This window comes from Tauraco erythrolophus, chromosome 26, assembly GCF_009769465.1.
Source record: "Tauraco erythrolophus isolate bTauEry1 chromosome 26, bTauEry1.pri, whole genome shotgun sequence".
Taxonomy (NCBI): Eukaryota; Metazoa; Chordata; class Aves; order Musophagiformes; family Musophagidae; genus Tauraco; species Tauraco erythrolophus.
In genome coordinates this window covers 4,676,051-4,689,681 of record NC_141490.1, presented here as the reverse complement: position 1 = coordinate 4,689,681, position 13,631 = coordinate 4,676,051, and the positions used below count along the sequence as shown (strand labels likewise).

Here is a 13,631-nt window from a genome sequence, read left to right as displayed (position 1 = left end):
AGAAGCTGTGCTGATGGAGGACCCAGGTAGCTTAAAAATAAGCAAGCTAGCTTTATTTTAGTACTGACATCGGGGAAATAGAAGAAAATAACATGGGAAGTTTTGTACCTGCAGGAAGTTAACTGTGATCTCCTTTGAAGGCTGGATGTGTATATACATCTAAATTTTCTTGTTCTAGACAGCAGCTTAGCGATACCTTTCTGCAGAAAAATGTTCCGCTGCAGTTCATGGAACTGCACTGGATCCTGTAGTAAACATCCTCAAGGAGGATGTACCTGTTTCATCCTTCAAGATATAAATTGCAGATTTTCCCACTATTAAAAATTGAGTAGCTGCAATTGATTCTAAAAGGCTTTATTTAAAAATCAGCAAAAATAACAGTGTGTCAGAATAAGGGACGTGTGGCTGCGAATCATGTGCGGGCGTGTTCTCGTTGCTGCGATTGAGCAAGTAAACTTGAGAATTACGCTGGTTTAGGAGGAGGCATCATCAGCGGGCTGGGTAGAAGCTGTGCTGCTGTCAGTTTCTTAATGGGGCTTTTCCTCTTCCAGGCCCAAGACAAAATCAAATTCCTCTGCGTTGAAAAGGTAGGGAAGAAAAAGCCGTCAGTGGAACTTCCAAGTTGTCTAAGCGAGGGCTGCCTCTCAGAGGGAACGGCACCACGAGTCCAGAGAAGAAGGTTCTTACCTTTTGTCAGTGGTTGGATGGAAAGACGTTGTCTTGTGAAGAGCATCATGTTCTTTAGGGGGCCTCCATCTGCTTTATGTGCCAAGTGGTGAGCCTTGATTTCAGAAAGGGGGATGAAACGTTTTGTCATCCGCTCAAACTGGACATCCACCTGGGGAGTGATGCGCAGCAAAGGAGCGTGGTTGGAGAAGGATATAGCCTCCAAATGTCACATAAGATCTTTGAGGGGATAAAGATTTTAAACTGAGCCAAATGACTGATATGTACTACCTTATAACGGTATGGAAGCTTTTCCTGGCTCAAGGCTGAAAGAACATTCAGCTACTTCTGGCAGGTGATTTGTTCACGTGAATCTTAGCACTGTGCACTAGCAACACACATTCATGTTGTCACAGGCAATACAAAATTAAGATGTGGGATGTAACCAGCCCGTGAGCAGTCACTTCCCTATAATTTAGCATGCCTCAAAACTACAGCTTCGTTTGCTGCTGAGAGTGGTACTTAAAGATGTTCCTTCTCTTTCCTAACCTAGAATTCTGCCATGAATGGAGGTCAGCTCTGCATCCAAGTAAGATTTGAAAATTTAGGGAGATACATTTGGCCAGCCTTCTGGAAGAGACAGGGAAAAAGGCAGAGAAAACAACCAGGACTGGATTTTCTCTTGAGAAAGAAAAAGGTAGCTATGCCAGGACAGAAGCTTAAGACGACAGGCAATACGATGCAGAGTGGCTTCTACCTTCACTTGGCTTGCACAAAACGCTTGAAACAGTTGTATTTAGATTACTACATTACCATGGACCATTTGGGGTTCTCTTTTCTGCTGGAGGAATCATAGTGAGGATCCTTCTGATCAAACTGTGTGTGATCAGGGTATGCCTCCTTTACGATCTGAAGCAGAAGGGGAGAAGAATGTGAAAGAAGTTCCCATCACCTAAAAACTACGGTCAGCAAAGGGTATGAAATGCCCTTGAGCAGGCTGTGACTAGACATAAGGAATAATCCTGGTGCAAAAACCAGGCTTGCTTTCCCTGAATTCCGTTCTAATGGTGGGATATACTTCCTTCCTTTACATTTCTTGTGTTAAAGCACTGCAGAAGAGAATGGCTGTCAATGAAGCATCACTGTCTCTTTGGGGAGTGATGTGGAAGGACCATGTGCAACAGAGGAAAACTGGATAGATGATGATAGTCTTTATGACGAGTTCTTCTCTTAAAAGAGAAAGCTTCTCTGTGCCCTAGGTTTTATACTACTGCCTTGCAGGCTCAGCTGACTAGAGTTCAGTGAAACAGATTTTAATCGGAGTGTGGAGCAACACTTGACTGGAGCGACATTGGAAGCGCTCTGAAATGTCAGCAGGAAAACATCAGTTTGGTTCTGTTTCTCTGGGGAAAGATGCCTGGGTCAGCCCTGCTGTGACATGTGCTGTTGAGCCCAGATGCCCGAGGCTCATTCGCTGCTCTGACTGGACTTTTGCACTCTTTTGGTGCTGAGACAGAAGTAGGGCTAATGAGCTGTTTGATAACCTGTCAATTATTACTCCCCTCACCCCAAAGCACGCAACGAGAAAGAAGCACTCACCTTGACAATGCCAACAATGCCAGGCTCTTTACAGTTGCTGTGGTAGAAGAAGGCCTGCTGCCCAAGTTTCATGGCTCTCAGGAAATTCCTTGCCTGTCAGGTGTAAACAAGAGATTTTGAGCTCTTTGTACCAAGCTCTCAGGGTTTCATTATAAGCAGGCAGGAACATGAACTAGGAAGAGAGGTATAGGTGCTTCAGAGCTACTTGGATAAGGTTTCCTACAGTTGTACAGATGTTTTGTGCTGCAATGAAATGAAGCAAAAACGAGGTTAAAGAGCAAGTTCCTGTTGGTTAGAAAGATGTGGGAATTCAGCAGCTCAGTCACCCTTGTTCAGAGACAGCAGAAGTCTTCAGTTAGCTGTTGGTGAACAAGCAGCAGAGCAAATCCTATATAGTGAGGTGATCATCTATAGTAGGAGAAGCACATGTGGATTTCCTTTGCAGAGAGGCCTGGAACAGAAAGCTGTAGGCTGACAAGGCATAGTGTCTGGGTAAGTACAGACTTGCCAAAAGGTGCCAAGGGAAATAAAGGCCGGTCTAAGCTAATGACCAAAATGAAGAAAAACTGGTTGATTTGACAGAGTATTACCCAGCCTGAATCTACCTTTGACCTAGAGGCAATTAAGCAGGAGTTTTCAGTCCTGACAAAATGCACCTGTAAAACCAGGCAGAGTGCCTCAAAAGGAAATACTTAGGCAAAGGGAACAAGTTGGAAATACTTCAGGCAAAGGGAACAAGTTATCTGTGGGGAGAGCCACCTTTTTTCTAGTGCTATTTGAGTAACTCCATCTTTGACATGTGCTCCTTACCTGGTAGTTTCTTACTCCATCCCAAAAGGTTGTCTGATTGGGCTGAGCTTTCAAGTCGTCAATGCTGAACTGCCAAAAGGAATGAAAATACAGGTTAAGTTCAGGAGGTAGTCTGATCTATACCGCATCACCGTCTTCGTCATGCCTAAACATTTGTTCCTAGTAGCTCCTTCAGTTACAGTGCAAACTTGACACAATTTTTTTGGTTCCCACAGGGGCTAACGAAAAGCCTTCACAAAGGAGGAACACTGCGGCAGTGTCAAGGCAGAGTCTAAAACAGATGCTGCCCCTGCTACCAACAGCTAAGCACCCTGAGGACCTGATTTCCTCTTCTATTACAAGTATCAAATCCCAAGGTTGTCACCCTGGAAGAGAACATTATTATGTCTTTTTATTTCCAGGAAGAGAGATGGTTAGACACAATAGTGTTAATATTGCAAACAATCTAAATTGTTTGGTCCTGTAACTCGGCGTTCAGGCATTAATGCTCCGGATAGTAGTGAAACTGTTTCTGTATTTTGCTGAGTAAGAACGAGTGCCGGTGCTTACTTTCACATCCACTCCCTTCTCGAGTCTGCTCTCTGGTTCTGATTTCAGAAGCCAGTGACAATACGTTATCTTGCTTTCCTCCCCACCAGAGTCAGATTCTTTTGTCTTCTTCCAGTTCTTCCATCCTGACTTGGAACTCCCAGCTGGAGGTTTTGTGGACTTCTCTTCGTCCTCCTTATCCGGAGTCTCCTCCTCAGTTTTGGCAATTTTAGCATCAGGCTCTTTTTTATCTTAAAAGAAACAATAAAAAGCCATTCAGATAAAGCACATTTTGTTTCTAATAAGGACTGGTGCTGAAATATTTTTAGTCATCCAAGCTGGTTTCCCATACTGGCATTTGACTGCAGCAGAAGTTTGGTGCACCCCGGATGCTATGGGTAAGGTACCAGCATTGTGCACTAGTGTTTCTGAGTATTTCTAGTCTGCATCTGAAAGAAGGATATTTTCTTTTTTCGCGTGTGGTGTGCACAAATGCAGTTTAATAGTTAATCACAAAAAGAGCCAGGATAGACCATGTTGCTCACACGAAGAGTAGTTGAATTTTTGTTTTAATTAATTGCTGAGAAATCAGCTGTGGGTAACAAAGTTGATTTAGGTGATTCTGGTGAATAACAGGAAAATTCAGCAGCAAAGCAAGCTATTTCAATTACTGCAGTAGCTGGAAACCTTAGATTAAGCTTCCACTGTGCTACCTGTTGAGAGGACGTCCATATCCCTGTTTGTCCAGGACCCAGACAGCAAACAATAACTAATAAGAAGTGATTAAAGGGTAAGAAGGTGGTTATTTGCTGGAGTTGATTAAGCAGATGAGTGGTACAGATGAGCCAACTGTGCAATTTTTTCATCTTGTGCTTTAAACACCACATAATGGTGCCTCAAGTGCAGGGTTTTTGCTTTTCTGTTTTTCTGCAGATGGCACCAGATCACCTTCCTGCCACTACACTGGGTATGCTTTGACTGACCATCTCTAACATAAAGGATGTGAAAGCTCTTCGTAAATGAGCACGAGTTACATTTCTTAACCGCCTTGTGCGGAGAACACATCACTGTCCCTGTTGTATGTCTAGCAGGCTCCTCTCAGTCACACATGGATGCTCAGCGCATTTTTACAGAGGAAATGCTGTCTACAAGACACGTGGCTCTGAAAGACAGACGTTAAGATGACTGTCTGTAGTTTCGCTATGGCTCGGAACCTCAAGTTAAAGATGCTGAATTAGGATGTCAGCACAGACCTGCTACCGCTCCTTTGTCTCTCTTTCTGCTCGGCCAAGGCATCTCTGGTCTCTTTGAATCGTCTTCTCTTCACCGAGAAGCACCTGCTGAATGAGAGAAGAAGTTCGAATTACTGCTTATCCAGGCAAGCTGGAAAAAGCAGGGATGTCTGAGGCAGAGAAGAGTAAAAGCTGTGCGGTAAGCGGAGAGTAAATCAATTTCCTTCCTTTAGCTCAGCCATTTCCCCAACCAGTGCGCACGCTGGCACGGGCGGCGGGCCGCACCCTTGGCGTGCGGGCGGCGGGCAGGCCCTCCGGAGCAGGGCTCTGATGGACACCAGCAGCAGGGCTGCTCCCCACCACCGCGGCGCAGCTGCTGGAGAAGCGCCTCGAAGGTGCTTGGCCTAAGCACGGCGCCTGCTCTGCCGTGCTGCTGGAAAAGGGAGAACAGCTTCCCCGCAGGGCTCAGCCCAGCCTGGCACCGGGGGCGTCTGGCTCAGCTTGTTGCTCCCGGAGATTCTGCTCGCAAAGTCCCTTCGGGAAAGGGAGCAAGCTGGCTGGTCCAGCCCCTGCCCCCTCCTGCCAGCAGCCCGTTAGAAGTTATTTGCCTCTGAGCTGGCCTCCTGCTGCCAGAGCGGGTGGCATCAACTTTTCCACCTCCTGTGCCAAGCTCCCCCTCTCCCTCCCACCCACCCCAGGCTTCCCCCCCCTCACCGGCTCCGGCCGCAGCAGCCCCCCTCGCCTCGGACTAAGGAGAAGGATGCTCTCGCCTTGCCCGAGCCTCGGCGCAGGAGAAGGAAGACGAGGAGGAGGAGGAGGAGGAGGAGGAAACCCGCCGCCCGACTGCAGTCGGAAGCGGGTGACCGTTATGCAAAAATTCAGGCTCGGCCTGTGCGCTCGCCGCCTTCCCCGCAGCCCCCGCGCCAGCGGGAGGCGCCGAGCGCCGGACTACAGCTCCCAGCCTGCCCCGCCGGCTCCCGGCTCCCGGCCCGCGGCTCCCGGCCGGCCCCGCCATGGCCTGGCGAGGAGCCCCTCGCGTCGCGACCCGGCTGCTGCTGCTGCTGCCGCCGCGGTGCCCGGCGGGGCGGCGGCGGATCGCCTCCTGCATCGACCGTAAGGCTCCGGGCGGCGCGGGCAGCCCCGCGCCCCGCCTGCCCTCGGGCGAGCCGGGGCCGCGCCGGCCGCAGGGATACCTGCCTGCCGGAGGGAGGGAGGCGGGCTGGGGTGAGGCTGGAAAGGCGGTGGGTGACCCGGCGCCGCCTGCCGCTGCTCCCGCACACCGGCTCCGCGCAGGGGGACGCGGGGCCCGGCCGTTCCCACGCCCCGCAGTCGCGCGGCGGAGCGGGACGGCGCCCGCCTGCCACGAAAAGCTCCTTCCCCTTCCCTGTGCCTTCGCTAGAGCTTCCTGGTTTTTCCAGCTTGGCTGTGAGTCAAAGAATATCTTGGAAAGACTCGGTAGAACACTGTGAAAAGTTCGCCGGGGAGGCAGGCGAAGCTGTCTGCACCCATGTGTAAGCATGGGTTATCCTGGGATGGGAGTCATCTTCCGATCGCTGAAGATGGTCTCTGGTTACTGGAATAACAGCTGTGCCCGAGCCAGCCTGCTCCTACAGGATTCCCAAACACTTCCCAGATGGATTGCTGCGACGTTTAAATGTAACCACATTCAGAGTTGAAACAGCAGCATCCCTATGAATTTTAGGAGAGGAACTAACAAAACAACGTTGGGTCTATGTGCAAATGAAGTAGGAGTTTTCAAATGCAGGGTGTAACTAAAACTTTAGATGGTGTTTCCAAAAGGCTGCTTTATTCCTTGCCTGCTTCCCAGTGTCGCTTCTTTGAAGTCTCAGGACTGTGTCCTTATATTTCTGCAGCACAGACCTAGTGAGATGGAGCGACAGCTGCCGTTGATGGTGCTGCCCCTGACCCAGTCTCACAACGCAGTTAGTGTTGAGTAGACAGAGAGATCTGGGATCTTGGGTTTGTTTTGTCCTAAGAAAGCCCCTTCCCAAAGCCCGCTGCCTTCTATCAGCACAGCTCATGATGGTCCCGAGGAACTCTCTGCAGCAGAGGCACTGAACTGTTTGTTAAGGGACACTTTGAAATTGCTTGGGGTATAGAAGAGGAGGTAGTAGTGCTCTCTTTCCTGCAACAAACACATATTCTGATCTCTTCCTGCTTTTCTAGCATCCGCCGGCCTGACTGAGGAGCAGAAGGAATTCCAAAAAGTTGCCCTTGATTTTGCTACCAAGGAGATGGCTCCTCACATGGCTGAGTGGGATGAAAAGGTATGACAGCCTCTGAAGGGTTGTACTGCTTGGTGTTTCCTCCCTTAGATGTTACGATCTTTGGGTCTCATCAGGGGGGTTCCTGCAATAGCTCCTTGGTGCTGTAATGCCATCTATAGAGATTTTCTTTGAAGCTGCTGCTGTAGCTGGGGTGGGAAGCCATCAGAAATTCCTTGAAGCTTTTCTAGCCAGGCTATTCAATCATCTGAAAGCCTGAATTTGCTCCTGAAGATGGTGTGTATCTGTCTAGGTAGCTGCCTGTCCTTTAACCCACCCGGTAAACTTAAACTCTGCAGGAGATCGGGGCTGGACTTGGTGGCCCAGGTGCACCAAAAGAGGTCGAATATTGAGATTGAATTGATCATGAATGTTCACTTGTGATGTCTCTGCCTATCCCAATAGGAAATATTCCCTGTGGAAACAATGCGGAAGGCAGCCCAGCTGGGATTCGGTGGGATCTATGTGAAACCAGACGTCGGTGGCTCTGGATTGTCACGACTTGATACCTCGATAATCTTTGAAGCTTTATCAACAGGATGTACCAGCACCACTGCTTATATGAGCATCCACAAGTGAGTGTGTCTGCCGAGCGATGGATGGGGTCAGCCTGGCTGAAAGCTACATTTTTTCTGAGGGCTGGAAAATCCAGCTGGAGACAGCCCTCTTGGTGCTGCTTGTTATTTAAACTTGGGACCCCAAGTAGACGTGTCGCTGTGAGGATCTCTTGATGGCAGCAAACAAACAGGCTACAAAAATTGAGAAGCCACCAAGAAGTAATTTTAGCTTTGTGATACGCAAGATGGGATTAAGCTCTGGATTTTGTTCCCTGCCTTTCCACTTAAGCTGTCTATAGATAGTAACCTGCTTGGAAAAAGCCTTTGTGCTTTGGTCGTAGTGTAACAGAGCCCAGAGGCACCAGCTGATACTGGGGCCCTATCCTGCTCGTACAGACCTGTTCAGTGATGGGCTCACTTTGCATGGAAAGGTGGAATGATGATGCCTCCTTCTTCAAGGCGCAGTTTTCCAAAGAGACAGTATGGGTTAAGGGCTGAGGGGGATGCTGAAGCTGTTGAATAGGAACCTGCTGTTTCACAAGGCAGCGAGTCTGCGGTGAAGGGAAGGTGATCTCCTTCCTCCTGCCCTCTGTGGCACCTAATTTTGTGCCCTCTCAGTGGGGGCAGGCGGAAGGAGGGCTGCCTCCGGGGCTACTTCAGCTTAACTGCAGCAGAGGTGGAGCAATGCACTTGCAACCCTCGGTGCTTTTGACTGAACCCCATAGAGCTTTGTTCTTCTGTTCACCCAGAGATGTTCTTGTATGACTCGCCTTCCTCCCACGGCTGTGTTCGTGTACTGTAATGCTGCTCCTTCTCTCCTGCTCCAGCATGTGTGTTTGGATGATTGACACTTTTGGCAATGAGGAACAGAGGCGCAGGTTCTGCCCATCGCTTTGTAGCATGGAAAAATTTGCTTCTTACTGCCTGACTGAGCCAGGTGAGCATCCTCCACCAAGAAATATTCTCCCTTCCCATACTTGTAACCTAGATTAACTGGACATGAACATTGCATGGAGCTGGAGGTGAAAAGTTTCTTTTTGTGTTCATTTGGGTGATCACTGGGATGTTCAGAAGGGGCAGATGACAATTGCTGAGATGCTCGTGGTACAAACCCGGGAGATTTTGTAGGCTCTAGACTTGCTGCTTCACTGGCTGGTTCCTTACCTCTCCTACAGGGAGTGGAAGTGATGCAGCTTCCCTGCTGACCTCAGCTCAGAGGAAAGGGGACACCTACGTCCTGAATGGCTCCAAGGTACCTCTTTGCTCCTCCTAAAGCTGCGGCATGGCACTGCATGCACAAGGGGGCCTGGGTCTCACCGTCCTTTCGGTTTCCTACTGTCTCCTCATCTCTGTGTATCATCCCAAGGTAGGACGTGCTCTGCAGAGCATTCACCAGAGCTTAGTATAGTTGGGTCCCACCATACCTCCTGGCCGTCTTTGTAGCCCAGCTGCTGCTGCAGGCTCAGGGTTAGCATATGAAAGCCACTCCCTTCTTCTTGTGTCCTTCTGCAGGCCTTCATCAGTGGGGGAGGTGACACCGATGTATACGTGGTCATGTGTCGCACAGGAGGCCAAGGCCCCAAGGGCATCTCCTGCCTAGTGCTGGAGAAGGGGACACCAGGGCTCAGCTTTGGCAAGAAAGAGAAGAAGGTAAGAGGCTTGGTTTTTACTTCCTGCGTGCTTGAGGGAAGTGCAGGACAGAGACCAGCTCATCTATGCAAAGCATTGGAGATCTGTTCTTGGATGTGAACCAGAGTCCCAGCCTGGTGTGGATTTTCCAAGCCAAGTCAAGCTTTGATGAAGTTTGCACAATACCTGTCCCTTTGATAAGTGAAGGATTTTAATCTCAGGAACATCAAGGGTGGTTAGATCTGTGCCTCTTCTCACATACCTTCATTCCAGCTTCGAACTCGGCACACTGAGGTATAACCACATAGACCACAGGCGCTCTGTGGCAGCTTGGCAATGAAACCGAGAGGTTGTGAGCAGGCTGGGCAGTTCTCTGCTGGGAGCTGGAGGTGTGCTGCTCCTCAGGCAGTCTGGAAAGTGCTCTGTTTTTTTCCAGGTGGGCTGGAATTCCCAACCAACTCGGGCTGTGATCTTCGAGGACTGCGTTGTTCCTGTTGGCAACCGACTGGGAGCTGAAGGGCAGGGCTTCAGCATTGCCATGAAGGGACTGAATGGAGGCAGGATAAATATTGGTAAGAAAGACAGCTGAGAGCAAAGGGAGGAGGGCAGGATCATCTTCTTGCCCGTCTGCGTTAGCTTCGTATTCATGCTGTGTCCTTGGCTTCTCCCACCAGCTTCTTGCTCGTTAGGAGCTGCTCATGCCTCTGTTCTTCTGGCTCAGGAACATCTCACTGTCCGCAAACAGTTTGGGGAACCCCTAGCAAACAATCAGGTACCTCTCCATCAGATCTGCACTCCCAGAGCTGTGTTCTTTCTGATCCTGGCTGAACAAGCAGCCGGGGTCCCATCACGCACTTCACAGGGTCTTCCCTGGAGAAGTCAGGAACATGCTTTTCCTGAGTAAGAAGGCGTCTCAGGCCTGAGACCTGCCTGAAGGTAGTGGGGATGCGGTTCGGGGCACAGGACCCTCCAAAGATGCCGACCTAATTTTTCCTCTCGTGCTACCTGCTGGCAGTACCTGCAGTTCGGGCTGGCGGAGATGGCGACGCGCCTGGTGGCAGCGCGGCTCATGGTTCGCAACGCGGCGCGGGCGCTGCAGGAGGGACGGGAGGACGCGGCTGTGCTGTGCTCCATGGCCAAGCTCTTTGCTACTGATGAATGCTTTGCGGTAAGTTACTTAAACCTCAGTTGGTGTCATAGCTGGAAGCTTGGAGACCCCTCTTGGTGCCCAGGGTGTCAGAAATAAGTTTGACACTGTAGCAACCCAGACCCAAGCATGGTCACTGTGCCAGAAGCCTTGGTTTCAGGACCAGGATGTTTTATGGGACAGAATTCTGCAGTATTAGCCTCTCCACAGTTCAGGCCTCCTGGCCTCTAGTGCTTTTTACACTGCTTTCTAGGGGACCAAGGAGGGAGACAGGACAGGGAGTAGAGCATTTTGATTTTCAAAGGATAATATGCATTTTGCAGGGTGATCACTCCTAGGTAGCAAGTGGTCTTTCTTAGAACACTGAAAAAATGTTACCACAAAATGTCCCTGAAAAGATAAGGCAAGAAGGGAGGAAAAGAAAGGAAATCTGCACCTTGACACTTCCTAGGTCAGTGTCGTTTAGAAGCTGCCATATTTTCTCAGCACTCTGCGGTTTTGCTATTGCATTTTATGTCCCGAGTTGACAGATAATGACGCATGGAGTCGAGTCTTGGTAGAAACGAGAGCCCTGAGCAGATTCCTCGCCTGACTGACCACTAGATGGTGATCTGGCGTTCTGCTTTTTGCATCACTAGCACCAGCAAAAACGCAGCAAAAATTGCCTTCGTTAAACAGAGCGTTTCCCTATGCTGTCGTGTTCACATAAACACACCATTAACGTGAAGCAGCACTTAGGTAACATGATAGCACTGAGAGCAGCGCTGATGGGGACTCAGAGCGCTTTTCCATCACACCAGACTTTGTTAAGAGATGAGATTAGGTGATCAGAAAAAAAAAAACAACGCGTGAGCCCAGGTTCCTGGGTTCTTACCGAGCTTGTGTCACTGGCTTGTCCTCAACACCACGCAGTCACTTCACCAGCGATGCTATCTTCTTAGATCTGTAACCAGGCTCTACAGATGCACGGGGGCTACGGCTACCTGAAGGATTATGCTGTGCAGCAGTTTGTGCGAGACATCAGAGTCCACCAGATCCTGGAAGGTAAAAGACACTTTTACTACTAGTGACTTGGCAGTGAAGCCAGGAGAGAACAGGCCCTCCAGAGGCCCCTGCCTTCCCACAGCACTGTCTGACTTTTGGGATTCAGAATCCCATTGTGCTCTGAGCACGAGGTGCCCCTGGATGTCATGTCTGGCCAAGAGCTCTTGGTGTCTTGGAGCAGTTAGTGTGTATTTTAAGTCTTACAGCAGAGGGGGATATCTAGTTGTCATGTTAGTGGTGCCTCTGTCCAGTTTCATTCCATCACTCCTACAGACACCTGCTAATGCTTCACAACAATTCCCTTCCTGTGATTCCAGTCTATCTTCATTCTTTGACATTGTGTCTCTAACAGTGTCTGGCCTTTTCTAATCTCGATTTGGCCTCCTAACCATTTTGTTTTCTCTCCTTTGAAATCCCTTCACCTACAACTAGAGTACCTGATAAGGGACATACTCTTTCTAACTGAGTGGGTCTACAGTCTTTCTTTCTGTGTCTTGTTTATGTGTTAAATAGTAAAGCAGAGAACTCAGTTGTTGGTATATATCCAGTTCTGCTTGATGCCTGGTGCCTGCATCCTCTCAATGCCCAAATAAAAAGAAGCACTAGCACCTACCACTCTGAAACCTTTCCTGAGCAATGTCTTTGCACTTGGCAGTTATATTCTGGCCCAACACCTTCTAAATGCCACCTCAGTTGGGTGGGAAGAGCTCTTCTGTGCTGTAAACTGCAGCTCGGGGAAGAATTCTCTTTGCCTTCATTGTCAGCAAGATTGGACCATCTCCTAACTGTCTTTCTTTTGCACCCTCATCCTGCTGCAGGTACCAACGAGGTGATGCGGATGATTGTGGCCAGGAATCTGCTACAGGGCTGAAGCCAGGAGCTAATCTCCAGCCTTAAATTACTACGTCTGTTACAGCTCGGTCTGTTTCCCTCCCCTGTTCACCAGCTCTCTCCCTGGGAGTGGAGAGGGGAATACTCCAGTGGAAACAGTCTTCCTGCCTTATATTGACTGGGAACACAGCTGGATGCCACCCACATCCTGCCACAGCTGCACTCTGTGCCTGGCAGAGCTGCTGTTACTAGGCTAGTATTGTGCAGCCTGAAGATATAAATCACAGTTGTGAATATGAGCCTCTGTCTCCAAATCTTGGTCATGGGCTGCTTGCCACCCATCCTTCTTGGAAAGAGAGACACTAGACCTGTTGGTCACCTCTGCTGAGTCAGGACTGAAACAGGAACTTCAGGCAGAGGTGCAGCCTAATCCCATAAGACGACTCTTCTATCAATGAAATCTTATTTGAGGGAAGTAGTTACTCTGCTTTAAAACCTGTCCTGAGTGCTAACTCACCACTGGGAACAAGTTAGACACGAATACTGCAGCTCTAACCACCTGCAGAATGCAGTGGCTTTTTAACTGAGGAGCAGGATGCCTCTTTTATCTCCCTCTTTTCCCAGCACACCTTTTCTGTTGCACCAAGTGCTTGTCGTTCGCCCTGTTCCCACCACGTACTGGTGCTTTCTCTCTCTCTCAAAGAGCCCTTTGTGGTACCAGAGGTAAAAATCACGAACTGAGGTCCTGCACAGAAACTGTCGCCTCAAATCAGTCCTCCCTGCTGCGTACAACGTAGGGGGTGTAAAAACATTGGTAAATTAAACTATTTCCCCCCTCCTCAGGTTTGGAATCAATAAAGCAACGACGGCAACTTTACTGGGAGTGTCAGGAGTTGTGATAATTTTGTTCCGTGGTATTTCAGGTGTTTAACCAGAGGTAGCAGGAGCTTTTTGGAGCCAAAAAGTTCAGTTTCTGAGTTTTTTCCAGTTAGCGTCTCTCTGTTAACCTCTTCCCAGCTACTCTCTGCGCTCGGCGCACGCCTGGTGCATGGCAGGGGAGGGAGGCGACAGCGCTACCGGCAGACGGAGGTGTTTTTCCATCTGGGACTTTGCTCCCTGGCAAGAGGCAGTGGCTGCCGGGCCCTCCGACGGGAGGGTCCGCACCGCCCCATCCCCGCCGCCGGGGGAGGGTCCGCACCGCCCCATCCCCGCCGCCGGGGGGTCCGCACCGCCCCATCCCCGCCGCCGGGCGCGCCGCCGCATCACCGGGACGGGCCCCGCCGGCCCGCGGCGCCCAATCGGA

At 49.9% G+C, this 13,631-nt stretch overlaps 2 protein-coding genes across 2 annotated transcripts; one reads left to right on the top strand and one right to left on the bottom strand.

Moving 5' to 3' along the window:
- Positions 1–494: 494 nt before the first annotated feature.
- On the bottom strand, positions 495–4,909 carry THYN1 (thymocyte nuclear protein 1). Its single transcript, XM_009980956.2, has 7 exons — positions 4,857–4,909; positions 3,625–3,854; positions 3,076–3,144; positions 2,266–2,358; positions 1,480–1,575; positions 688–838; positions 495–574 (listed from the first exon to the last, which is right to left on the bottom strand). The coding sequence occupies exons 1-7, from the start codon at positions 4,897–4,899 to the stop codon at positions 528–530; spliced, it is 729 nt and encodes a 242-aa protein (XP_009979258.1). The 5' UTR covers positions 4,900–4,909; the 3' UTR covers positions 495–527.
- A 939-nt stretch (positions 4,910–5,848) lies between these two features.
- Positions 5,849–12,368, top strand: ACAD8 (acyl-CoA dehydrogenase family member 8). The gene is made up of 11 exons (XM_086627014.1): positions 5,849–5,948; positions 7,023–7,123; positions 7,526–7,695; positions 8,505–8,614; positions 8,853–8,929; positions 9,190–9,327; positions 9,743–9,878; positions 9,981–10,078; positions 10,322–10,474; positions 11,395–11,497; positions 12,316–12,368. Exons 1-11 carry the CDS (start codon positions 5,849–5,851, stop codon positions 12,366–12,368), a joined length of 1,239 nt encoding a protein of 412 aa, XP_086483140.1.
- The last annotated feature ends 1,263 nt before the right edge of the window (positions 12,369–13,631 follow it).